At 42.2% G+C, this 27,478-nt stretch overlaps 4 protein-coding genes across 4 annotated transcripts; 1 reads left to right on the top strand and 3 right to left on the bottom strand.

The window, feature by feature from the left end:
- The first annotated feature begins 202 nt into the window (after positions 1–202).
- Positions 203–5,830, top strand: fkbp10a (FKBP prolyl isomerase 10a). The gene is made up of 10 exons (XM_080446711.1): positions 203–543; positions 1,075–1,220; positions 1,795–1,984; positions 2,799–2,944; positions 3,044–3,230; positions 3,343–3,488; positions 3,674–3,863; positions 4,383–4,525; positions 4,821–4,984; positions 5,131–5,830. The coding sequence occupies exons 1-10, from the start codon at positions 341–343 to the stop codon at positions 5,308–5,310; spliced, it is 1,695 nt and encodes a 564-aa protein (XP_080302837.1). The 5' UTR covers positions 203–340; the 3' UTR covers positions 5,311–5,830.
- A 1,545-nt stretch (positions 5,831–7,375) lies between these two features.
- Positions 7,376–13,246, bottom strand: LOC308098382 (7-methylguanosine phosphate-specific 5'-nucleotidase-like). The gene is made up of 9 exons (XM_080446716.1): positions 13,103–13,246; positions 12,022–12,120; positions 11,162–11,231; positions 10,995–11,041; positions 10,522–10,607; positions 10,329–10,418; positions 9,253–9,415; positions 8,965–9,165; positions 7,376–8,333 (listed from the first exon to the last, which is right to left on the bottom strand). Exons 1-9 carry the CDS (start codon positions 13,103–13,105, stop codon positions 8,223–8,225), a joined length of 870 nt encoding a protein of 289 aa, XP_080302842.1. The 5' UTR covers positions 13,106–13,246; the 3' UTR covers positions 7,376–8,222.
- Positions 13,247–16,703: 3,457 nt separating this feature from the next.
- LOC308097880 (7-methylguanosine phosphate-specific 5'-nucleotidase-like) lies at positions 16,704–21,883 on the bottom strand. The gene is made up of 9 exons (XM_080445979.1): positions 21,740–21,883; positions 20,692–20,790; positions 19,819–19,888; positions 19,648–19,694; positions 19,167–19,252; positions 18,974–19,063; positions 17,895–18,057; positions 17,607–17,807; positions 16,704–16,842 (listed from the first exon to the last, which is right to left on the bottom strand). Exons 1-9 carry the CDS (start codon positions 21,740–21,742, stop codon positions 16,732–16,734), a joined length of 870 nt encoding a protein of 289 aa, XP_080302105.1. The 5' UTR covers positions 21,743–21,883; the 3' UTR covers positions 16,704–16,731.
- A 198-nt stretch (positions 21,884–22,081) lies between these two features.
- On the bottom strand, positions 22,082–26,622 carry LOC308097877 (kelch-like protein 11). The gene is made up of 2 exons (XM_080445975.1): positions 26,035–26,622; positions 22,082–25,770 (listed from the first exon to the last, which is right to left on the bottom strand). The coding sequence occupies exons 1-2, from the start codon at positions 26,496–26,498 to the stop codon at positions 24,186–24,188; spliced, it is 2,049 nt and encodes a 682-aa protein (XP_080302101.1). The 5' UTR covers positions 26,499–26,622; the 3' UTR covers positions 22,082–24,185.
- Between the last annotated feature and the right edge of the window lie 856 nt (positions 26,623–27,478).

Here is a 27,478-nt window from a genome sequence, read left to right as displayed (position 1 = left end):
CAGTTTTTATAGCCTCCTGGCCTGGGCTATAGTTTGTTGATGACCTTTGATGCAGTAATGGTCTCTTTTTAGGAAAATAAATCATGTGGGGTCCCGACCCACAAGTTGAGAACCACTACTAGAGTTATGGGACCTGGCTGCATTACACGTTTACAGAATTCCATGTATAAAAGGAGGGGTCTCCTGGGGGGCCACTCCTCCCCCTCTGCTTGAAAAGACACGTCCCACGGCGCAGATCAGTACTTCTTCCTCTAGTTACAACAACTGCTGGCGGAGGAGTCATTTCGGCAACTACATCGGCCTAACATTCACCCGTTTTAGCACGACGATCATACTCACAATGGCGCTCGCATTGAGTCTGATTTTGCTCTGCATCACCGCTGTCGTTGATGTGAAGTGCGACCCCGGCGCGGCGTCCGTGGATGTCGTTATCGATCGCTACAGTATCCCCAGGGTTTGTTCCAGAGAGGTGCAAAACGAGGATTTTGTCCGCTATCACTTTAACGGTACTTTCCATACCGATGGGAAAAAGTTTGATTCCAGGTACGTTTTATGTCGTGATGAATCAATCAATGCATTTGGGCTGATTTGCACCCCCCCCCCTCTGAGAAAACTGCTGCTAAAAATAATGTAGGTTGTTTGAACCGGAAAATATTTTTTGCATTCCTGCTCAAAATGAGCACCGATAACCTTGAATGAACTCCGCTGAGTTTGTTTGTGGGTTAGCTGTGGTCCATAGCGTTAGAGGGAGTTCTCTGTTCTCTCCTTCTAACGCTATGGACCAGAGCTAGAACGCTACCGTAGACTGTTGCAGACGTGTCATGTAAAACGATGTACTGTATCATGCAATGAAGGCTTATCACCACACTGATGCGAGTAGGCCTGGATATGGCCCTAACATCTTTCTTAAACCATACTACTAGTAAGCGTTACAGTCGCCAATGCATGATTTGTCGTGTATTTGAACACTGTATCGAACACATGACTACTTTTTTAAAGACCTTTTTTATTGTTGTTGTTCAGTTTTGTTTACTTTTACAACCTCCCTAATATCACCTCTCTGTTCCCCTGCAGCCATGACCGTGGTACTGCCTTCATCAGCCAGGTGGGGTTGGGCAGACTCATCACAGGGATGGACAGGGGGCTTCAGGGCATGTGTGTTAATGAGCGCAGGAAGATCACTGTGCCTCCACACCTTGCCTATGGAACCATAGGAACAGGTAGAGACTCAACATGTATAATAAGTCTTTAAGAAATAATATCTCCAATGGACAGGGAATCTAAATGACTATGTCACACCGCAGATCTGACTGCAGTCCATGTCCCTTTTATGCCCATAGGGAGATCCCTGATGTCATCAGTATATGCCCATATATGGGCTGATTTGCCCATATATGGAGATATCTGTATCTGTCAGTCTGTGTCCCTTTTATGCCTATATATGGAGATCTCTGTATCCGTCAGTCCTTGTCCCTTTTTAAGACAATATGGAGATCCCTGATGTCATCAGTATATGCCCATATATGGGCATGCTCCCTAATGTGCCCATGTATGGAGCTGACTGATTTGTTTGCACCTGATGCCATGACAACTTATTGAGGTTAGACAACACACTCCATATTTTGCGTATCTGCTTTGGGAACTCCTTATATGCTTATGGCTGAGTCATGGTGACATGAGCTTGATGTCAGAGGGCCGGCCGGCTGGTCCTCCCTTAAGCCAATTTTAATATAGGATATGATAAAAGCATCACAACGCAGATTAGTGAGCAGAGTGTTTATTTGTGTCTGATAGGTGGCGTTATCCCTCCTGATGCGGTGCTGGTGTTTGATGTTCTCCTGCTGGACATCTGGAATGCAGAGGACAAGGTCCAGATCCGCACCCTCAGTAAATCAGAGAGCTGCAAACGCACTGTTGCTGCATCAGACTTCATCCGTTACCACTATAATGGTACTCTGTTGAATGGAACAGTCTTTGACACCAGGTGAGATACCTTTTCAGTTACAACACCATGTGATTCATAGATTCATTATCTACATGTAAGTCCACTACTCTCGCCGTATGTCCTGTCTCTCTACACTGTACTGTACATGCACTATACGTCTCATACATTTCTTTCAACTAAGGTTACTTGTCATGGTAAATCTACCATTTATACAATTCAAAATAGTGATCCATGCCTTTCATCAAAGCTTGATTATTGTAATGCCTTATACTCTGGCATTGTCCAATCCTCACACCAAAAAATCTTACCAGTTTTGGCATCACTCCATTGGCTCACGGTTAAATATAGAATTGATTTTAAGCTTCTGCTATTTGCTTTTAAGTCTCTCAATGGGCTGATCACCCCTTTTATATGGCTGAACTTCTACAGCGCCATAACCCACTTAGAGCTCTGAGGTCAACTGACCCGTCGCTACTGGATCTACCAAAAAAACGACTTAAAAACCAGAGGTGACCATACCTTTTGCGGTGGCGGCCCCCAGGCTGTGGAACATCCCCTCCCCCCCAAGGTAGGCCCCACACCCCACGGGCCCTAGTGCGACTGCACTGGTTGCACTTTCTAGCGAAGACACTGATCGATCTATCTACCTCTCTATCTGACCACTGTAGATTTGCTAGTTATATGGTATTAACAATACTCCATACAGAGAACATACAGATTTGTTAAGATCATATTTAATTCATTAAAATTAGTCCTGGATTGTAGCTTTAAAGGAAGCATAGTATTATAATCTTAACATCTAAAAAAAAAAAAAGTTAACCTATTTGTGTGCGTTTTATTTTGCTTCATTTAGTCACTCTAGGAATTCAACCTACGATACATATGTGGGAGACGGCCACCTCATCCAAGGCATGGACGAGGGTCTGCTCGGCATGTGTGTGGGAGAGAGACGGATCATCATTGTTCCACCATTCATGGCCTATGGGGAGAAGGGATCTGGTAGGCTAGGCTACAAACCGATATTCAATGCTAGTTATTTATACACATAAAATAGATGTGGTCATTAAGTGCTGCTAAGCAGGATTGTTATCTCAACAGGTAGCATCCCTCCGCAAGCCACGCTGGTGTTTGAAGTGCTGATGGTGGACCTCTTCAATACTAAAGACAAGCTTACAGTGGTGGTGAAGGAGGTGCCAAGGAACTGTACCCGCAAGACAGTGGTTGGAGACTACATCCGGTACCACTACAATGGCACCTTCCTGGATGGCTCTGCCTTTGACTCTAGGTAGTGAAAAGTGCCGTCAGTTTCTGAAGCGTAATATAGAAGCATAGCTCCATATTATTTTCACAGCTTGAGGTCTATGTATTACAATGTCTTCTCACTTCTCCTTTGGCAGCTACCAGCGCAACAGTACCTACAACACCTACATTGGCAAGGGATACGTGATTTCAGGGATAGACAAAGCCCTGCAGGGGCTATGTATTGGAGAGAAGAGAAAGGTCACCGTGCCCCCTCACATGGCTTATGGAGAACAAGGCGTTGGTGAGTCTCTGAACCATAGATATTTTGGATCTTTATTAATTGAACGTATACAGTACATGGGTTACAGTACATATGTGAAACAAGACTGACAATGCAGACTTGTGAAAAAAAAAAAAAATAATCTTAATCAGCATTTATGGGAATGACTCCACTGATTTATTTTTTATTTGTATCCCTTGTTATAGGAGAGCTCATTCCTGGCTCTGCAGTGCTGGTGTTTGACATCCACGTAATCGATTTCCACAACCCCACAGATGCTATTACGATTGAGACCCTTCACAAGCCACAGGAATGCAACATTACTAGTGATGTTGATGATTTGATTCAGTACCGTTACAATTGCTCCTTGATGGATGGCACCCTCCTCTACTCCTCGTGAGCGCCCTCTGCACCTCACACTGTTACACTGCATCCTCTTGGTCCATGCATGCAGTCATTGTCAGCTCCTTGTCTAAGTGGCATCAGTAGGAATACATATCTAACAGTAGCACACACACCTGCATGACCTGTGATTTTGAAGGATATTTATGCACACTTGCATAGTTAGTTTGAAAAAATGATGAGGTCCACGGTCTTCAGCTTACAACCAGGAGTTTATTAACAGATCAGGTTTTTTCCCTTGGATTGAAACTATCTGTTTAATGAAGTTCTGGTTGTAAGCTTGAGACAATACAGTATCCACTTCCTTGCTTCTGATTCTGTATATATATATTAAAAAAAACTTTCAAAACCAGAGCATATTATATCGTTACACAAGAGAACCAAAACTAAATGTGCAATAGCTTCAAGTATATATCAGTGCTAATATTATGTTAATTGCAGTGTAGGCCATTAAGACTGAATGGTAAAAGAGATTGAGTCACTTTTAACAACTATTGTCTGGTTCCTTCCCAGGGACCACTATGATTCAGCTCCCACCACAACACTTGGCTCAAACAAAGTGATCCAGGGTCTGGATGAAGGTCTGCGCGGCATGTGCGTGGGTGAGAGGAGGCGGACGATCGTTCCACCCCACTTGGGGCACGGTGAAGATGGAGGTCAGTATGCGTGTCTGCTCTCATAATGTACACCATATCCCACTTTCTATTTTTGTTTATGTTTACAATTAGATGTTGGATTGTTTGTGCCTGTAAGAGTGCATGGGAAAAATCCACTAGTGAGCTTTAGATGTAAAAGCCACCTTGATTTAACTCTTGAGTTGAATATATATGTTTTTGGTAAGGTTTAGTTAAATGCAAGTGTCATGACAGTACTTTTCAAGGGTTTTAGCTTGCCACAAGCTGTGCCATTTCTTATTTTCTCATGCGTTCTTCTCTCTTTCCCCTTCTGTAGCCAAAGGTGTGCCTAGCAGTGCAGTGTTGTTGTTTGAGCTGGAATTGGTGGACTTACAGAAGGGCGTGCCAGAGGGATACATGTTTGTGTGGACGGGAGACAGCCCAGATCCCTTGTTCCCTGCCATGGACCTTAATGGTGACAAAGAGGTGCCTCTGGAGGAGGTTAGTAAGCAAGCCATCAGTCTTAAGTCTAGCCAAATCTACAGTTTTTGTTATAGGTAATCACTTTACTATAGCGCTACAGTTGACACCCACAACCTGACTTGTCTTGTTGCTGAGAGTGGTCATTTACACGTCTTTCTCTCCAGTTTTCAGCCTTCCTCATGATCCAGATTGAAGAAGGGAAAGGTCGTCTGCGGCCAGGCATGGATGCAGACGGTATTATAAAGGATATGTTCGATAACCAGGATCGCAATAGAGATGGGAAGATTGTACTTAGCGAGTTAAAACTGAAAGCAGATGAGGAGCCCAAACATGAGGAGTTGTGAAGGGGATATGTTATACATGGAAGTACAGGACCCCAGTGATTGCATTATCACTGTCACATTTGTAATTGTTTTGCAGTTGATTCAAGGGTTATGCAATATTTCTTCTGAAATGGAATTTAACCAAAACTGACAGGACAAGGTACGGGTATAGGTGGATTGTGGTTCTCTTTAGGTGACAGATATTTTAAAGTGTGAATAGAGAAGTAATGGTCAGTAAAGAAAGGGTGTTTTCCCTCTGTACTGAAATTACTTTTCCTCAACTGCTTGCACTGAACTAGCCTGTCAAGCACTTGGGCTGGGCCCATCATTCCAGGAAACTGCTAGTTCATTTGAAAAGGCTGCTAGTGTTTGGAGTTCACACTGTACCGTAGGCCCATACACCAAATTTAAAAATGATGTCCATTGGTTGTATATTTTAGAGAGGCTATTTTATGCAGTACCAGATTTACTTTTTTTTATTATAAAAGGTGTTAAGTGTTGTGGAACATATAACATAATAAACAATTGTTTTATAATAAAAGGATATCATTTCTTTACTGTTACAATGACATTTAGTTAATGAGTACATTTAATGATGCTTAACTTGAAATTAACACCCTCCTGCTAAATTAGACTATAATTATTTAGGCTGTAATAGTGTAGATTGTACAGTCAACGTTCAAATTCACCAGCTCTGTTGGCCTTGTGTCCACTGATACCGGAAGGTCAGTGTTCAATCGCTGACTGAGTCACACATTTAGAAAATAAACATGCAAGTTAATTGCGTACTTAACATTTCTCGTTTTATTCAATATTGATAGAATATACTTTGTCCAATTTTAATGCAGTTGCGTAAAAGTATGATTTAGTTTTTCTTGTAAATGTAGCGGAGTACAATCCTCCAAAAAACTACTTAAGTACAGTAACAAAGTATTTGTGTCGCAGAAAAACAGTAAAAATAGCGAATGTTGGAACGTGTTGTGAGCTTGTAGATATTTTTTTGTGTGCTGTGTTGAAAATTACTACCTATGAGATACCCAAAATAGGGTCAAGTGACTTTACCAATAGTCACTGAGGGGCATATGAGGCAACTTTTAGTCTGTCACAATAAAAAAAAAAAGTCCAGTGATCTTGGCTCCAACACTGGGGGCCTATTACACGAAAGGAGAATTATATAAGCCTGGATTTAAGTCAAATCCAGGTTTGACAAAGTCTGGTCCGTACAGCCTGATTTATTCCGTTCCATGAACGCCAAGCCAGGCTGAAAAGGAGCGACTTTGTCGAGCTAGACCTTGTCAAGCCAGGATGGTAAAGCCAGGCTTCACGTATTCCTATAAAAGACCATGAACGAGTGCCACGCTATGAGCTTGTAGATCTGCTATTTTTGAAAAATCTTATTTTCTATCAATTACACACTCCATGAAGCCTTGAATTCATGGAGATTTTTTTGTTTTGACACATTCCTGAGCACAGACTCAGACATATTGATTGGATGCATGGCGCATATAATAGGCTATCGCATGGTAGATTAGTAGGCAATAATTCCAATATTCACTATACACTCCTCATGTTTAAGCCTAACTGAATTATATATTTATGGACTTGTATATAAATTGTATATATTTTTGGACTTGTGCATTTAATTTGTCGGCAATACTTTGCCACGCTTTCTCCCTGGATCCATTTATTGCGGCCGTGTTTCCTTTCTTGCTTAGGGCCTATTATACATTACTTCCTCGTATGATTCCGGGGAGACATAAAATTTCTCTTTTGGGTCTTGAGTCAAGACCTGGCTCCCGGGGAGACATCAAATTTCTCTTTTGGGTCTTGAGTCTGGGACTCAAGACCCAAAAGAGAAATTTGTTATTTCTCTCTGGGTAAGGCTTGGTGTTACAAAAAGTAAATCCAGGCTTAAAGTGGTTGCGCAACATATGAAATAAAGTATTTTAGAGCCCTTTTTGATATCTCACATATGGTTAGATATTAAATAAAGCTCTCAGAATTCTTGAATACGTAAACAGGGATGAGATTACTGAGGTCATTTTGGTGAAATTTAAGTAAGCATAGACACCACAAAAATGGGAGCTCCTTGATAAACCTTTTAATTGTGTTTACATGAATATTAGGGTGAACAGGAATTAAACAAGGACAGGCATTTTTCTGTTAAGTATAAGGTGTCCTATTTCACTACTTGGTAGCACTGTAGTATTAAACAAAAGAGTTAAATGTTTTCCATATAAAACACACTATCCATATAGCATCATTAAATGGGAAGAAATGACATAGCAAAGTACAAACTTCCATTTAGGATTAAAACTAAACCAGCACAAACCAAACCTTTCAAACATGTTTTTGACTTTCAGTGCCATTGCATGATTTTTTTTCCCTTTATCCTTCACATGTAAAGAGTAATTTATACTCATGGCATCACTTGCCAAAAACCTGTTATTTTCGGTAGCGACTGCTGTATGATAGAGTATAAATTAAGTTTAAGAATCAGAGAACGAGACAATGGGCATTGCATGTCAAAAATCTCCCTTCCTTTGCAAAAATAAACCCAAATACCTACAACCACATGTATTTGTTACAGTACATTCTGTACATTTGCAAGACGTGCTTCTCATCAGTAACATTTGGCTTCTCCCCACATATTTATGAACATGAGTGGACACGCAATGGATAATGACTAGAAGAACCAAATGTTCTGTAGGGCTGTTTGGCTTCAGAAAGTGGTAAAATGACATTTTCGGAAAACCCAAGTGCATTCACACAACTGTGTAGCTTTACTAAATTGGCAAATATAAAAAAGAACCAGTCTTTGTTTGTTCTGAGAAATCTTTCTGAGCAGGGCCTTCCTACTGGATGACACCTTCCTCTTGTGGCACGGGATTGTCCAATACTGCTGCGCCAGTGAGATGAACCATATTCTAAGTTCACTTATTGCCAGTGAGGTAGAGCAGTATGGAGTTGGCAACGTCCAAGGTCTCATCCTTCACCAAGACAACGTCATAGGAGTTCAGATAAGACTGCTTCCGCTCCTCTACCTGAGTTCAATACAAACAGGAGACAAATAAACTACATGTCACTGCATTTTTCAACAAACAATTCACAGTCAGTTACAACTTTAGTATATTTCTGAATTTTCTGTAAGATCATGGGTAGTCAGGAATATGGCTCAAGTTAAATGTAAACATGACCCTCAAAATGTATAGTCTGTTAGATCTAAATAAGTTAGATTAATGTGAAGGGTAATAGTTTAATAAGCGCAAAGTGCAAGTGTGTAGAGGAAGGTGGATATCTCTGGTTATATGTTGAACTACCTTAGCCTGTGCAAGAAGTACATGCGCTTATCACATTTTATTTTTCATGATTTGCAATGCATGCCAATCAAAGACACTTCTTAAGAGCAATGGCCATATATTTAATATTTATACCTATCCACTCATCTACTACTTATGTCAGCAGTGTTTAACCACTTAAGCATTATTTATACTTCACTGTACTGCAAGCTCACAACATGTAATGTCACGCATTGCGAGCTTGTACTTCGGCTATATCAACTATTTTTGGACATTGTAGAAAACCTTCGCTATAATGACATGACCAAAATAGGGATGCCAGGTTGTAAGTGGTCATATAAACTGCCATTGCTGATGAATCAGTCGATGTATGAACCTTGTCATTGAGGAAGCCGATCTTGAGGATGTTCTCCATATCCTGAACGCCGTCAGCCATGGTCAGATCTCCAAGAGAGTCTCCCAGTAACAGCACGTTGGGGCGCGCTCGCAGCTCCTGGAAATGGCCGGAGTTGAGCAGAGCACCTTCCCTCTTGTTGTAGATGTGGATCAGCTCTCCTTTGAAAGCCGTCAACACGCCCTGGAGGGGTCCATGGCGGTTAGGAATGTGTGAAACATACACATACAAGCACACCATTTACCATCATCTCACTGACTCAAAACTTACCGTCTCATCAAAGTCCATGTAGTTGGAGAAGACTTTGACGTTGGGGTGGAAGACTCCTTCCTGTCGAATCACCTCCTCTAGGACATCTCCTATTCCAGCAGAGAAGATAAGAAGTGGGATGCTGTGCTCATGCAGGTGGTCAAAGAAGATCTGGTAGCCCTCCCTGTGGAAATAAGTCATCATCACTGGGGTTAAAAATGAGGATAATGATATAGTGACAGATGCGGTCTGGGAGGACGTTATAAAACGTGCTTAACATGGGCTTCTACAATGTAAGATACTACATCTGACACACTGGTCTAAAGAAAGATTGTCCAAAAGATTCCAAGACATAGATCCATCATGTAGCCGCTGGCGGTTGTCCCCAGCCTCCTAGGTGCACACGTTTTGGAGCTGCTCTATGCTGTCACAATTGGACCAAGGTATTTGAGGCTCTTCCGGGGGTCCTTGATATAATATTGGACCCGTGTCCCGTTATAGCACTCTTTGGAGTACCTCGGCCTTAAGTCTTTATTCTTTGACTAAACTTCAATATGATTTATTGGCTTTTTGCACCCTTCTTGCCTGATACTTATGAAATGGAAGGAGGTACCCCTCCATTTCATTCACCATGAATCAGCGATGTTATGTATTTTATGAGGCTGGAAAAAATTAAATACACTCTAAGAGGTTGATACATTTTATAGGTCTTGGCAGCCGTTTCTTATGTACGTTAAGGAACAGCTACAGAAGACCCTTAGTACAGTTTCCACATTTATTGTTTTATTTCTTTTTTGTATTTTTTGTTTGTTCTTGTTCTTCTTTGTTTGATTCTATTCCTTTTGAGGGTTCTTTTCCTACTTCGATTGTTTGTTTGTTTTGTATATTGTCTTTTGTTGGGGTTTATTTGGGGAGGTTGGGGGTTGTCTGTGGTATCTAAAACATTTGAAAACAGATACAGTTGTAAAACAAAAGAGGAAAAAAATATGATAATATATATACTTTTGGGATCTTTATTTGCTTTTACAAACTCTTAAAACTCTGAACATCATTGTGACTGTAGGATCTCAAGCGTCAACAGACCCAGGTGCCCTTACCTCAGCATGGCATCAGATTCTCTGACCACCGTGGCCAGCAAGTCTTTCTTAATCTTCTGTTGCACCAAAAGCTCATGGGCTCTCGTCCACCTGTGAGATGCAAAGCAGACAGCATCCAAGTTGAAGGGAAGCTGAAGGATACAATCAAGGCAATACAAAGGCTTGCACAGAGGTGTCAGTCCATCCAACTCACCACTCCACCATAAGGGGCAGCTTCTCCTCTATCGACCGTGACGAGTCTATCTCTATGGGGTAGTATGTGTTGAGCAGCACCTTCAACTGAGGGAGAATGGACAATACTGTGACTGGCTATTATGCATCTAGAGGAGACACAGCAATGTTTACCCCAATTAGCATCAGTGAGGAAACTCACTGATCATCTTGCGGATGAGGTTTCCTGGCACCATTTTATCATAAGCAGGGTTATGGACCGTGACCTTTGATTACACTGATCTTCCAACCCAGACTCTTCAAACTAACATCTATCTATAAATTCAACATTCTGGCGTAGCACCCGTCTAGAGACTTCTGCACGGTTGGTTTCAGGAAATTCCAGGAATATCTATGTATATGTCTGTCTGTCCTACACATATCTCATAAACCGTTCATCTAATCAGTGTAAAATGTGAAGTTGCTCAGATGAGCAGTTCTCCAGAACCAAAGTACCTTTTCTTTGCATTCTTCACTGATAAGTTTGCTGTTATCCAGAATGTCTGAAAGTAAAACACACAAGAAACATCAAAATCACAAATAAAAATAATTAATATTTAATATAAAATATTACATTTGAATGTAATTCAACTATTCATTGTAAAATGACATTTACAACTTACTATGACAGGTAGGACACCGCTTGCCATTATGTGCAAATCTTGTGAGGGTCATGTCAAAATCTGCGATCACCTTTGGACAAACATAAATCACATGAATTAGGACATTGTCAGTGTTCTGCAGGCGCAGTATTGCCAAGGGAAACATCACTATAAAAGCTTGTTGGACCAGTGGTTCTCAGCGTGGGGTCCAGCGACCACCAGGGGTCCTTGAGAGTCCTTGAGAGCTAAATGATTGATAAACCAAATGGACGCTTACAGGTCTATAACTCAGCGTTAAATTAACACTTAGGAATTCACAGCGTAGATTGGGGTCCCAGAGATTTAAAAAAAATCATATCCAATGGGGGTCTATGGCCGAATGCATATCAAACTGGACTGGGGTCCATGAAAAAAGGTTGAGAATCACAGCATTAGCCAGTGCTTCTCAACCTTTTCAGGCCGCGACCCCCCAAAATAAACATATTCGAACTGGGGACCCCCCAAAATAATCATATTTGAACTAGGGACCCCCCCCCCCCAAAATAAACAGATTTTAGTTGAGGCATTACATTTAGTTTGACTCGGTTCCGCAGATAAATATTGTTAAACTAGCCTATCTACAAGCTCAGAACGCCTCACAATACGAGGCTGTAGATAAGCTACCTTCACAATTTTTGCCTCTTTCTTATTTGACAATTTGTTTTTTATAGTATAGCTTGTTGTTGATTACTTTTGATGCAGTAATGGCCTTTTCTTTTAATTTTATTTATTTTCTTTTTTTTAAAGTGTTAAAAGTCCTAAAATTGTCATCTGGGGACATCCCAAAAATCATGTGGGGACCCCAACCCAAAGGTTGAGAATCACAACATTAGACCATGTACCTGTATGGTGTTGGAACCCGCTTTCTGCATGGCTTTAAGGGTGTCCTCTACCCTCTGAGGGTCCCTCATGAGCACCGATGCGTTCGATAACTCTGCAATCTGACAACAACACACAGACATGGTGCCATGCGCGTGCGTGGGAGGGACATGCGTTATGTAAGTGCCATTGCAGGAGATGTCACATTGGAATGTTTTGCATAAACACACAGTAGGCATCTCTTTCAAATGTTAAGTTTCCTTTTTAAGTCAGCCACTAGAGATGCCCTGCCGAAACCTTTAGGGACAACACCACACAATATGAACAAAATGTACTACAAATGTACTACATCGAGGCTAGCCCTGATACATTACTGTCAGTCATGGATGGACTTCAACATAGTGTTTGCACTTTCTCCCCTTTTGGCCCGTACATCTACATAAACGTTCAGATTTCAAATATAAGGTGCTTAACCCATGGCCACGGATGTTACGTTATGTACGGGCCCTCAGAAGTACCCGTATCATCCGTATTGTTCAATAAAAAGCATTTTAATCCGATCGGTGGCCATTTCTCCGTATTTTCTCCACATACTTTCAACTACGCGACCCTATCAGTTGGGAGGTGTATTGCAGTCTGATACGTTATAACTCTATGAGAAAATGGCCATCAATCGGATTAAAATGCTTTTTATTGAACAATACGGGAGGTACGGGTACTTCAGAGGGCCCGAACATAATTGAAACATCCATGGCCATGGGGTAAGCACCTTATATTTGAAATCTGAACGTTTATGTAGACGTACGGGCCAAAACGGGAGAAAGTGCTAACACTATGTTGAAGTTCATCCATGACGGTCATGACAGATGACCGTCTTGGATCCATGGCTACATCGAGACGTACAATGCAACTTTAACGTGTTATCCTTTTAGCCTAAATGTCTGACTGTACCTCGTGCTGTTTACATTTCTGACGAATAAAGTAATCAATCAAAACGTGCAGGGAAACGTTACAATAGTATCGATACTCGTTAGCTAAACAAGCTAACGTGGTGCATCCAGGGCCTTTGCCATTCATTAAAAAACACATATAAATAAGTCTTACCATTTTCGGAGGGTTGTTTTCTTTCACTCGTAATGCAATGTTATTACAACGTTTCTAATCGATCGCGACGCTACACGTTTGCAGACGAACACACTTGAACTACAAAGACTGCTAAACTACTGGCATTACATGACGCGCTGGAGAGGACGGACACACTGTACTTTCTCCGTCGTCACAAAGCCACTATACATGGTTCCTACCCGCTATCCCATCTAGAGATCAATGTCTGTTTTTTTTTTACTTCATACTGCACTATGTGCAATCAAAACACATTGATTTTACCCCCCACTAATGTAAAAGTTGTCTCATCTTTTTTTAATTTGAGTTTCAACAAAAACAGATCATACAAAATGTTATTCATACAAAGTTTTACTGCAAATTATGACAATAGCATTTCAAAACATCCAAAAAAACAATTATCAGACTGTCACATGCAATGCAAAATATATAGCTTATTCCATTTAATAACTGCAGTGCTGTGTAAGACTGCCAAAAAGAGGAAATTAATATAATTTCTGACTTCCCTAAAAATGTCTGCAATAGAAAAGCTGTATGGACAGACCTTACTGTTGGAATACTGGAATACCATTGCTACACATTCACAATGGAATTCCGTTTAGGTTTTTTTTTTTGTTTAAACAAGAAAAACAAAGACAACAAAATCCAAATATATTTCCCCCCTCCACCTCATTTATGGTCATCTTTGGACAGTGAAAGGAGATGGTGGGATCTCTAATAAACACCCAGTTGAGATTGCAGTAAAGAAAACCATCAAATTTCAAAACACGTCATATCATGACATTTATCAGAGAAGATCAACATCGATTGGATGCTGGATAAACGAATACATTTCCTAAATACAATCACCTCGTCTGAAGGGTAGTAAGAAAACAAAGTAAAACACAATGGCAACTGACTCATACCTACAGGTTTATAAGACATTACATAGGATTAGATGTCAAAAAGTGCATAAATCAAGCTTTTTCGCTTCGTAAAGTAGCCCCCCCCCCCCCATACACACACACAATATGCTCTGCTGATATGGAAGTTAATAAAAAATTCTTGAATTTAAAGACATGTACAGAGGTCTGTCAAAGTGCATAAAAAGGAATGAACAGGAATGATTCATGCACTACCAAAGTTTGGAGCACAAAAGGAATGTTACACATACACAGTAGATATAATTTTAAGATCCAAGCAAGAACGATGCAAAAGCTAGATTTTCTTTTTAACGTGTTGGCGAGGTAATATCTGTCTCATTCAGAGATCACAAACTTGGAATATCATTGTGGAGTGTTAGGCATTACATAAGCAATAACAAGAGGCAAAGTATAATTTCATATTCTGCATAAAGCGTTGTAGGGAAGCTGCAGTAAAAAAAAAGCAGGAATCTAATGCTTAATTTATACTCCTCTGTATGACAGTTACATGCCAGAAATAGCAGGTCGGCTATTTTCAGTGCGCAACACTGACATGACACAACAAAGTATAAATCTAACGTAAGAATAACATCCTTTCTCCTCTCCTTCATGTTAAAGTATTGAGGGCGGCTATTGGGTTGTAAGCAGGGCCATTCAAAGATAGAAACTACAATAAACAGCATAGCAAAGCCTTATGATTATAATATCTGACCAAAAGATCCATGTGATATTTGCAAGAAGAGATTGTCACAGTGTCACTAATGGAATGGGACTTCTTTAAGCTAGTTGGTTTGAATACAGGAATGTGAATACATACACATAGCTTCACATAGCTTCCCCTGTACAAGCACAAAATAAAGGGATGTTAAAATATCTATATAAATGTATAACATATACAACTATATACTATATATGTACAAATAGATCAACTTAATCTCTGCTGACAATATTTAGGGTATTCTCCCCATGGCCATGGCAACACTCTTATTCACATGTGTACATTCTGATGAAATGTCCTCCCACAGCAGACCTCTCTGCCTACACTTCTCACAGACTTCGGCATATCAACAGCTAACACGAAACTGCTTGGAAGCTGATGGCACAGAGCAATGACATTGACCCTATTCACACAGCTGCCATTTTGCCCTTAAATTGTACTCTGGGTGGGATTTCACAAAAAAGCCACCATGTGAATGTGGTCAATATAAGCGCAACACAGGGCCTGCTAAAGCATGTAAAGAGAGTGGTCAATGATGACGGTAGAGAGCTTGGGAGTACTCAGGACCAGGGTGTAGGGAATACAGGAAATATAATTAGGATACAGGGGACAGGGAGGTATGGGATATAGGGGATGGGATTAGAACGTAGAAGACAGGGAGGTATTGAGTATAGGGGACAGGAACGTATGGGATAAAACAGACAGGGAGGCATGGTATACATAGGATGGGATTCGGATACAGGGGACCGGATGAGGATTAGGATACAGGGGACAGGGAGGTATGGGATACAGGGGACCGGGTGGTAGGACTCAGCACTCTATCTGGGACTGTAGCTGCCTGCGCAGAGTGAGGGTGCGCCGGTGGAGCTGCTGCATCTGCTGCATGCGATCCCGCTGGCGATCCAGATTCTGGGGCATGGGGTAGCGCTGGCAGCCATATAGGAAGCGATATGGAATGCGTACGTGGCAGGCGGTGGCTCGGCAGCGAGGCTGCGGCATGGGTGGCAGCAGCATCCAGCGCTTCCTCTCTGCGCAGTAGCGGTACGCCTCCTTGCGGTACTGCTTGTCCACATCGTCACTGTTCTTCCAGCCACCAATAACGAAGACATCCTCGTCAAAGTGGCAGATGGCGGCGCCCTCGATGCTGGTCACCTCCGGCGGCAGGCTTTCCAAGATCTCGTCAGAGATACGTGCATTGATCTTCTGTTTGGCGACCTCATCTCGCACTGTGTAGCTCTTGGGGCAGCAGGAGGCTGTGTGGTAGAAGTTAGTGGAGGCCACGGCCATTTGGAAGATGCAATAGTTGTTGATCAGGGGCAGAGAGTCAACATCCTGCCACTGGCGGCTTTCCGTGTCATAGCGGGTGGTCACCGTCTTCAGTCCGTCGTCATTGTCCGTGTCGACAGGTGTGCGCGCCGTGACATACACATAGTGTCACATGTAAAGAGTAAGTTATACTCATGGCATCACTTGCCAAAAACCTGTTATTTTCGGTAGCGACTGCTGTATGATAGAGTATAATCATACAGAATACATAGAATCAGAGAACGAGACAATGGGCATTGCATGTCAAAAATCTCCCTTCCTTTGCAAAAATAAACCCAAATACCTACAACCACATGTATTTGTTACAGTACATTCTGTACATTTGCAAGACGTGCTTCTCATCAGTAACATTTGGCTTCTCCCCACATATTTATGAACATGAGTGGACACGCAATGGATAATGACTAGAAGAACCAAATGTTCTGTAGGGCTGTTTGGCTTCAGAAAGTGGTAAAATGAGATTTTCGGAAAACCCAAGTGCATTCACACAACTGTGTAGCTTTACTAAATTGGCAAATATAAAAAAGAACCAGTCTTTGTTTGTTCTGAGAAATCTTGTCAACTGGCACTTTCTGAGCAGGGCCTTCCTACTGGATGACACCTTCCTCTTGTGGCACTGGATTGTCCAATACTGCTGCGCCAGTGAGATGAACCATATTCTAAGTTCACTTATTGCCAGTGAGGTAGAGCAGTATGGAGTTGGCAACGTCCAAGGTCTCATCCTTCACCAAGACAATGTCATAGGAGTTCAGATAAGACTGCTTCCGCTCCTCCACCTGAGTTCAATACAAACAGGAGAAAAATAAACTACATGTCACTGCATTTTTCAACAAACAATTCACAGTCAGTTACAACTTTAGTATATTTCTGAATTTTCTGTAAGATCATGGGTAGTCAGGACTATGGCTCAAGTTAAATGTAAACATGACCCTCAAAATGTATAGTCTGTTACATCTAAATAAGTTAGATTAATGTGAAAGGTAGCCTGTGCAAGAAGTACACGCGCTTATCACATTTTTTTTCATGATTTGCAATGCATGCCAATCAAAGACACTTCTTAAATTCACTGCCAGGCTTATTTCAAGCTTGTTGATCCATATGCCAAAGGCATTATGGATCAAACGGAGAAAAACATTTCTCTGTTTAAATTTTAACATTGAAGTGGATGGAAAATTTACTTTTTGAAAATCGTTTTCTCCTAGTTCCTTTGAGATTAAAAAGGAAAAAAAATAACCAAAAAAAAAATATTTTGAAAATTTGTTATTTTTTAGGTGACGTCAAAAGACGTCATTGGCACTAATGGCACACAGAAAACGGCCGTCAAAAGACGTCATTGGCACTATATGAGTTAAGCATTATTTATACTTCACTGTACTGCAAGCTCACAACATGTAATGTCACGCATTGTGAGCTTGTACTTCGGCTATATCAACTATTTTAGGACATTAACCTTCGCTATAATGAAATGACCAAAATAGGGATGCCAGGTTGAAAGTGGTCATACGACTGCCATTGCTGATGAATCAGTCGATGTATGAACCTTGTCATTGAGGAAGCCGATCTTGAGGATGTTCTCCATATCCTGAACGCCGTCAGCCATGGTCAGATCTCCAAGAGAGTCTCCCAGTAACAGCACGTTGGGGCGCGCTCGCAGCTCCTGGAAATGGCCGGAGTTGAGAAGAGCACCTTCCCTCTTGTTGTAGATGTGGATCAGCTCTCCTTTGAAAGCCTTCAACATGCCCTGGAGGGGTCCATGGAGGTTAGGAATGTGTGAAACATTACACATACAGCACACCATTTACCATCATCTCACTGACTCAAAACTTACCGTCTCATCAAAGTCCATGTAGTTGGAGAAGACTTTGACGTTGGGGTGGAAGACTCCTTCCTGTCGAATCACCTCCTCTAGGACATCTCCTATTCCAGCAGAGAAGATAAGAAGTGGGATGCTGTGCTCATGCAGGTGGTCAAAGAAGATCTGGTAGCCCTCCCTGTGGAAATAAGTCATCATCACTGGGGTTAAAAATGAGGATAATGATAATAGTGACAGATGAGGTCTGGGAGGACATTATAAAACGTGCTTAACATGGGCTTCTACAATGTAAGATACTACATCTGACACACTGGTCTAAAGAAAGATTGTCCAAAAGATTCCAAGACATAGATCCGTCATGTAGCGGCTGGCGGTTGTCCCCAGCCTCCTAGGTGCACACGTTTTTGGAGCTGCTCTATGCTGTCACAATTGGACCAAGGTATTTGAGGCTCTTCCGGGGGTCCTTGATATAATCTTGGACCCTTGTCCCGTTATAGCACTCTTTGGAGTACCTCGGCCTTAAGTCTTTATTCTTTGACTAAACTTCAATATGATTTCTTGGCTTTTTGCACCCTTCTTGCCTGATACTTATGAAATGGAAGGAGGTACCCCTCCATTTCATTCACCATGAATCAGCGATGTTATGTAGTTTATGAGGCTGGAAAAAATTAAATACACTCTAAGAGGTTGATACATTTTATAGGTCTTGGCAGCCGTTTCTTATGTACGTTAAGGGACAGCTACGGAAGACCCTTAGTACAGTTTCCACATTTATTGTTTTATTTCTTTTTTGTATTTTTTGTTTGTTCTTGTTCTTCTTTGTTTGATTCTATTCCTTTTGAGGGTTCTTTTCCTACTTCGATTGTTTGTTTGTTTTGTATATTGTCTTTTGTTGGGGTTTATTTGGGGAGGTTGGGGGGTTGTCTGTGGTATCTAAAACATTTGAAAACAGATACAGTTGTAAAACAAAAGAGGAAAAAAAGATGATAATATATATACTTTTGGGATCTTTATTTGCTTTTACAAACTCTTAAAAATCTGAACATCATTGTGACTGTAGGATCTCAAGCGTCAACAGACCCAGGTGCCCTTACCTCAGCATGGCATCAGATTCTCTGACCACCGTGGCCAGCAAGTCTTTCTTAATCTTCTGTTGCACCAAAAGCTCATGGGCTCTCGTCCACCTGTGAGATGCAAAGCAGACAGCATCCAAGTTGAAGGGAAGCTGAAGGATACAATCAAGGCAATACAAAGGCTTGCACAGAGGTGTCAGTCCATCCAACTCACCACTCCCCCATAAGGGGCAGCTTCTCCTCTATCGACCGAGACGAGTCTATCTCTATGGGGTAGTATGTGTTGAGCAGCACCTTCAACTGAGGGAGAATGGACAATACTGTGACTGGCTATTATGCATCTAGAGGAGACACAGCAATGTTTACCCCAATTAGCATCAGTGAGGAAACTCACTGATCATCTTGCGGATGAGGTTTCCTGGCACCATTTTATCATAAGCAGGGTTATGGACCGTGACCTTTGATTACACTGATCTTCCAACCCAGACTCTTCAAACTAACATCTATCTATAAATTCAACATTCTGGTGTAGCACCCGTCTAGAGACTTCTGCACGGTTGGTTTCAGGAAATTCCAGGAATATCTATGTATATGTCTGTCTGTCTGTCTGTCCTACACATATCTCATAAACCGTTCATCTAATCAGTGTAAAATGTGAAGTTGCTCAGATGAGCAGTTCTCCAGAACCAAAGTACCTTTTCTTTGCATTCTTCACTGATAAGTTTGCTGTTATCCAGAATGTCTGAAAGTAAAACACACAAGAAACATCAAAATCACAAATAAAAATAATTAATATTTAATATGTATAAAATATTACATTTGAATGTAATTCAACTATTCATTGTAAAATGACATTTACAACTTACTATAACAGGTAGGACACCGCTTGCCATTATGTGCAAATCTTGTGAGGGTCATGTCAAAATCTGCGATCACCTTTGGACAAACATAAATCACATGAATTAGGACATTGTCAGTGTTCTGCAGGCGCAGTATTGCCAAGGGAAATATCACTATAAAAGCTTGTTGGACCAGTGGTTCTCAGCGTGGGGTCCAGCGACCACCAGGGGTCCTTGAGAGTCCTTGAGAGCTAAATGATTGATAAACCAAATGGACGCTTACAGGTCTATAACTCAGCGTTAAATTAACACTTAGGAATTCACAGCGTAGATTGGGGTCCCAGAGATTAAAAAAAATCATATCCAATGGGGGTCTATGGCCGAATGCATATCAAACTGGACTGGGGTCCATGAAAAAAGGTTGAGAATCACAGCATTAGCCAGTGCTTCTCAACCTTTTCAGGCCGCGACCCCCCAAAATAAACATAATCGAACTGGGGACCCCCCAAAATAATCATATTTGAACTAGGGACCCCCCCCCCCAAAATAAACAGATTTTAGTTGAGGCATTACATTTAGTTTGACTCGGTTCCGCAGATAAATATTGTGAAACTAGCCTATCTACAAGCTCAGAACGCCTCACAATACGAGGCTGTAGATAAGCTACCTTCACAATTTTTGCCTCTTTCTTATTTGACAATTTGTTTTTTATAGTATAGCTTGCTGTTGATTACTTTTGATGCAGTAATGGCCTTTCTTTTAATTTTATTTATTTTCTTTTTTTTTTTAAAGTGTGTTAAAAGTCCTAAAATTGTCACTTTACTGTCATCTGGGGACATCCCAAAAATCATGTGGGGACCCCAACCCAAAGATTGAGAATCACAGCATTAGACCATGTACCTGTATGGTGTTGGAACCCGCTTTCTGCATGGCTTTAAGGGTGTCCTCTACCCTCTGAGGGTCCCTCATGAGCACCGATGCGTTCGATAACTCTGCAATCTGACAACAACACACAGACATGGTGCCATGCGTTATGTAAGTGCCATTGCAGGAGATGTCACATTGGAATGTTTTGCATAAACACAGTAGGCATCTCTTTCAAATGTTAAGTTTCCTTTTTAAGTCAGCCACTAGAGATGCCCTGCCGAAACCTTTAGGGACAACACCACACAATATGAACAAAATGTACTACAAAAGTACTACATCGAGGCTAGCCCTGATCAGTCATGGATGGACTTCAACATAGTGTTTGCACTTTCTCCCCTTTTGGCCCGTACATCTACATAAACGTTCAGATTTCAAATATAAGGTGCTTAACCCATGGCCACGGATGTTACGTTATGTACGGGCCCTCAGAAGAACCCGTATCATCCGTATTGTTCAATAAAAAGCATTTTAATCCGATCGGTGGCCATTTCTCCGTATTTTCTCCACATACTTTCAACTACGCGACCCTATCAGTTGGGAGGTGTATTGCAGTCTGATACGTTATAACTCTATGAGAAAATGGCCATCAATCGGATTAAAATGCTTTTTATTGAACAATACGGGAGGTACGGGTACTTCAGAGGGCCCGAACATAATTGAAACATCCATGGCCATGGGGTAAGCACCTTATATTTGAAATCTGAACGTTTATGTAGACGCACGGGCCAAAAAGGGAGAAAGTGCTAACACTTTGTTGAAGTTCATCCATGACGGTCATGACAGATGACCGTCTTGGATCCATGGCTACATCGAGACGTACAATGCAACTTTAACGTGTTATCCCTTTAGCCTAAATGTCTGACTGTACCTCGTGCTGTTTACATTTCTGACTAACAAAGTAATCAATCAAAACGTGCAGGGAAAAACGTTACAATCGTATCGATACTCGTTAGCTAAACAAGCTAGCGTGGTGCATCCAGGGCCTTTGCCATTCAATAAAAAACACATAAATAAGTCTTACCATTTTCGGAGGGTTGTTTTCTTTCAGTCGTAATGTAATGTTATTACAACGTTTCTAATCGATCGCGACGCTACACGTTTGCAGACGAACACACTTGAACTACAAAGACTGCTAAACTACTGGCATTACATGACGCGCTGGAGAGGACGGACACACTGTACTTTCTCCGTCGTCACAAAGCCACTATACATGGTTCCTACCCGCTATCCCATCTAGAGATCAATGTCTGTTTTTTTTAACTTCATACTGCACTATGTGCAATCAAAACACATTGATTTTACCCCCCACTAATGTAAAAGTTGTCTCATCTTTTTTTAATTTGAGTTTCAACAAAAACAGATCATACAAAATGTTATTCATACAAAGTTTTACTGCAAATTATGACAATAGCATTTCAAAACATCCAAAAAAACAATTATCAGACTGTCACATGCAATGCAAAATATATAGCTTATTCCATTTAATAACTGCAGTGCTGTGTAAGACTGCCAAAAAGAGGAAATTAATATAATTTCTGACTTCCCTAAAAATGTCTGCAATAGAAAAGCTGTATGGACAGACCTTACTGTTGGAATACTGGAATACCATTGCTACACATTCACAATGGAATTCCGTTTAGGTTTTTTTTTTTGTTTAAACAAGAAAAACAAAGACAACAAAATCCAAATATATTTCCCCCCTCCACCTCATTTATGGTCATCTTTGGACAGTGAAAGGAGATGGTGGGATCTCTAATAAACACCCAGTTGAGATTGCAGTAAAGAAAACCATCACATTTCAAAACACGTCATATCATGACATTTATCAGAGAAGATCAACATCGATTGGATGCTGGATAAACGAATACATTTCCTAAATACAATCACCTCGTCTGAAGGGTAGTAAGAAAACAAAGTAAAACACAATGGCAACTGACTCATACCTACAGGTTTATAAGACATTACATAGGATTAGATGTCAAAAAGTGCATAAATCAAGCTTTTTCGCTTCGTAAAGTAGCCCCCCCCCCATACACACACACAATATGCTCTGCTGATATGGAAGTTAATAAAAAATTCTTGAATTTAAAGACATGTACAGAGGTCTGTCAAAGTGCATAAAAAGGAATGAACAGGAATGATTCATGCACTACCAAAGTTTGGAGCACAAAAGGAATGTTACACATACACAGTAGATATAATTTTAAGATCCAAGCAAGAACGATGCAAAAGCTAGATTTTCTTTTTAACGTGTTGGCGAGGTAATATCTGTCTCATTCAGAGATCATCACAAACTTGGAATATCATTGTGGAGTGTTAGGCATTACATAAGCAATAACAAGAGGCAAAGTATAATTTCATATTCTGCATAAAGCGTTGTAGGGAAGCTGCAGTAAAAAAAAGCAGGAATCTAATGCTTAATTTATACTCCTCTGTATGACAGTTACATGCCAGAAATAGCAGGTCGGCTATTTTCAGTGCGCAACACTGACATGACAAAACAAAGTATAAATCTAACGTAAGAATAACATCCTTTCTCCTCTCCTTCATGTTAAAGTATTGAGGGCGGCTATTGGGTTGTAAGCAGGGCCATTCAAAGATAGAAACTACAATAAACAGCATAGCAAAGCCTTATGATTATAATATCTGACCAAAAGATCCATGTGATATTTGCAAGAAGAGATTGTCACAGTGTCACTAATGGAATGTGACTTCTTTAAGCTAGTTGGTTTGAATACAGGAATGTGAATACATACACATAGCTTCACATAGCTTCCCCTGTACAAGCACAAAATAAAGGGATGTTAAAATATCTATATAAATGTATAACATATACAACTATATACTATATATGTACAAATAGATCAACTTAATCTCTGCTGACAATATTTAGGGTATTCTCCCCATGGCCATGGCAACACTCTTATTCACATGTGTACATTCTGATGAAATGTCCTCCCACAGCAGACCTCTCTGCCTACACTTCTCACAGACTTCGGCATATCAACAGCTAACACGAAACTGCTTGGAAGCTGATGGCACAGAGCAATGACATTGACCCTATTCACACAGCTGCCATTTTGCCCTTAAATTGTACTCTGGGTGGGATTTCACAAAAAAGCCACCATGTGAATGTGGTCAATATAAGCGCAACACAGGGCCTGCTAAAGCATGTAAAGAGAGTGGTCAATGATTACGGTAGAGAGCTTGGGAGTACTCAGGACCAGGGTGTAGGGAATACAGGAAATATAATTAGGATACAGGGGACAGGGAGGTATGGGATATAGGGGATGGGATTAGAACGTAGAAGACAGGGAGGTATTGAGTATAGGGGACAGGAACGTATGGGATAAAACAGACAGGGAGGCATGGTATACATAGGATGGGATTCGGATACAGGGGACCGGATGAGGATTAGGATACAGGGGACAGGGAGGTATGGGATACAGGGGACCGGGTGGTAGGACTCAGCACTCTATCTGGGACTGTAGCTGCCTGCGCAGAGTGAGGGTGCGCCGGTGGAGCTGCTGCATCTGCTGCATGCGATCCCGCTGGCGAGCCAGATTCTGGGGCATGGGGTAGCGCTGGCAGCCATATAGGAAGCGATATGGAATGCGTACGTGGCAGGCGGTGGCTCGGCAGCGAGGCTGCGGCATGGGTGGCAGCAGCATCCAGCGCTTCCTCTCTGCGCAGTAGCGGTACGCCTCCTTGCGGTACTGCTTGTCCACATCGTCACTGTTCTTCCAGCCACCAATAACGAAGACATCCTCGTCAAAGTGGCAGATGGCGGCGCCCTCGATGCTGGTCACCTCCGGCGGCAGGCTTTCCAAGATCTCGTCAGAGATGCGTGCATTGATCTTCTGTTTGGCGACCTCATCTCGCACCGTGTAGCTCTTGGGGCAGCAGGAGGCTGTGTGGTAGAAGTTAGTGGAGGCCACGGCCATTTGGAAGATGCAATAGTTGTCGATCAGGGGCAGAGAGTCAACATCCTGCCACTGGCGGCTTTCCGTGTCATAGCGGGTGGTCACCGTCTTCAGTCCGTCGTCATTGTCCGTGTCGACAGGTGTGCGCGCCGTGACATACACATAGCGGTCCTCCACACTCACTGCCTTCACATCCCGCAGGATCTTGGGTGCAGATTCCAGGTTGTGCCATTTGTCCTGATCAGGCTCATACACACTCACATCTTTGAACCCTGGGCTGAAGTTACCATGGCCACCAATGCTATAGAGGATATCCTTGATGCAGGTGAGTCCAAAGGAATGCTTACGTGTGGTCAAGTTGCTCACCTGCTCCCAGGTATTGCGATTGGGGTTGTACCTTTCCACTGTCTTAGCAAAGCCAGGCTCCATGGAGCCGGCAACGTAGACATGAGACTCTGTGGTGGCAATGGCATGGCCGTCCAGGTGGTTGTGGATGTGTGGCAGATTAACCCAGCGGTCTTCGTAAATGAAATAGCCCACACACTCACTTAGGTAGTCCCCTCCCTCTGACACGCCACCCACCACCATGATAACGTCCATGTTCTGGCCGAAGCGAGGCTGGAATGAGGCCATGTAAGAGGACCAGAACTCCATGTCAGCTGACTTGAGGTTCTCAAAACGGATAGCATGGCCCTCCACGGCCTCAGACACCAGGCGGAGACAAGCCTCACTGGCTGCCACCAGGCTCTCGCTCTTCACCACCCTGGTCAGATAGGTAGGCTTGATCTGGGGCAGCCTGAGGAGACGGAACAACTCCTCAAAATAGCGTCCTCGGTCCTCCGCATTTTTCTGCACCCACTTCACCACAGCCTCAAATAGCACCTCCTCAGAATCCACTGTGATCTCAGCATCGGACAGCCAGTCACGCACCAGGTGAAAGGGCAGAGTGTAAAACTCATCATCCTGAATGACCTTGTGGAAGTTACGGCGGATCATATCTGCAGCCCTAAGAGCCAGCTGGTCCAGAGTGTACATATGGGCTAGACTGTGCACTGCCACACAGTTGGTCAGGCTCAGCTTCTTCTTCAGGAACTCACCACAGAAGTCCTTCAACTGCAACAGCAGGAACCTATGGTCAATAGAAATAAAATATCATATGTATGTGTTAAGACTTTTGCCAACCAAGCATCAATGAGTTCAATCAACTGTAGTGTATAATGCTTCAAGTTTGACTGATTAGAACAACACCAGTGAGTGTTAGACTCAAATATATGCCATGATGATCAACCACAGCCCTAATGTCAACAGATCAGCCATTGTGGGATTAGCTGGGATCGGATTTCTTATCAGTTAATAGCACAAGCACATGCACGCAATTCTAGGTTAAACATACCTATCAGCTAGTTCCAACACTTCATGCACATTGCAGGTGCTCACGCGTATCTCCCCAGTATACATATACTGGATGACGCTCTCCACCGTCTCTGGATCGGGTCCCAGTTCTGCGCTCCATTCTTTCATCTCAACCCGCCCGGAGAGGGACTCGGAAAACTGTCCTGACAGTAAAGGTGTGAAATAGTCAGTGGCCGCGGCCAGCACGGAGCGGTGGGCCGAGAACTCACAGCTCTGGACGTTCCCGCTGGCCGCCCCGCTGCTGAAGGCCAGCGTCACGTCGCAGAACAAGCCCTGCTTCCTCTGCTCGTTCTGCCGGCGAGACAGCTCCGAGCAGTGGGCGGAGGAGGTGAAGTCCTCGGCCTCCTCCGCATCGCCGTCTCCGGCGAGGGCGCTGGGTGTGCTGGTGCCGCTGCTGCTCCGCGACGAATCCTGCTCTGGATTAGGGGCTACTAGGGCTGCCATTATGCCAGTGGAGCCCAGGGATAATTCGGAATTATTGCGGTGAACTCGCGAACGAAGGAATTCGACCACATACGCATGAATTCAAAACAGAGGACGGCTCTGAAGTCAGTTCCGTCTTCGTACGTTTACGTTATGCGTGTGTGTGTGTGTGTAGGTGACGTTTAAAGGGGACCTGTCAGCTTTTCCTCAAACCACAAAGGGATCATATTACGTTTTCTTGCCCTATCTTATTTGATTGTTATTGACATGTAACATTTCAACAACAAAAAATATACACTAGAGTAGTTACAATGATTCGACGAAAAGATGTATGCCACTGCTACAAAAACGTTTTTGATCCAAATTTCGTTCTTCTAAAAAAAGGGGGGAAAAGAAGGGGAAAAAAGCATAATCTGCCTCATTTAGTAAGTGTGTGACATACAGGTGTCTGAAAATCATAATAGTTAGTTAGTAGGTCTCATATGACGTTAGTAAACACACAATTTACTGACATGCGCAGTGTGTGAAGGGCTTTACGGTGTCGGTTGGTATGACGACAGAGTAGACGATCCCTGATGCCCCTCGGTTTAACCACTTCAGGGCTCAGGGCTCTATGCTAGTGTATTTTCTGTTTTCTGTTATTGTGGGGAAAGCTTTTGCAGAAAATAGCCGATCGACAAGCTTACAACGTGTCACAGCAGTAAGCTTGTCAATAGGCTATTTTCTGCAAAAGCTTTCCCCACAATACCGATGCTGGGGCTTAAGTGGTTAAATCCAGACTTCAGAGTTGAAGCAATATCATTTCGTTTTCTTATCCACGCTGCAAATAGCCTTTTACGTGTAGTCTACGTGCCTTGTTGCTTTCACAGGAGGTTAGGACAGTTCATTCAATGATCTCTATTTGTAGGACCTGGATGTGAACAGTGTGAGAGATTGATTGCCAATTTGCCATCTATAAATAGGCCTATACATATTTATCATCAACGTGATACCATTCCTTC

This window comes from Gymnoscopelus braueri (genome assembly GCF_963280865.1).
Source record: "Gymnoscopelus braueri genome assembly, chromosome: 13".
In the NCBI taxonomy this organism is placed as follows: Eukaryota; Metazoa; Chordata; class Actinopteri; order Myctophiformes; family Myctophidae; genus Gymnoscopelus; species Gymnoscopelus braueri.
Note: the sequence above shows the minus strand (reverse complement) of the source record. Positions and strands in the feature narration are given on the sequence as shown.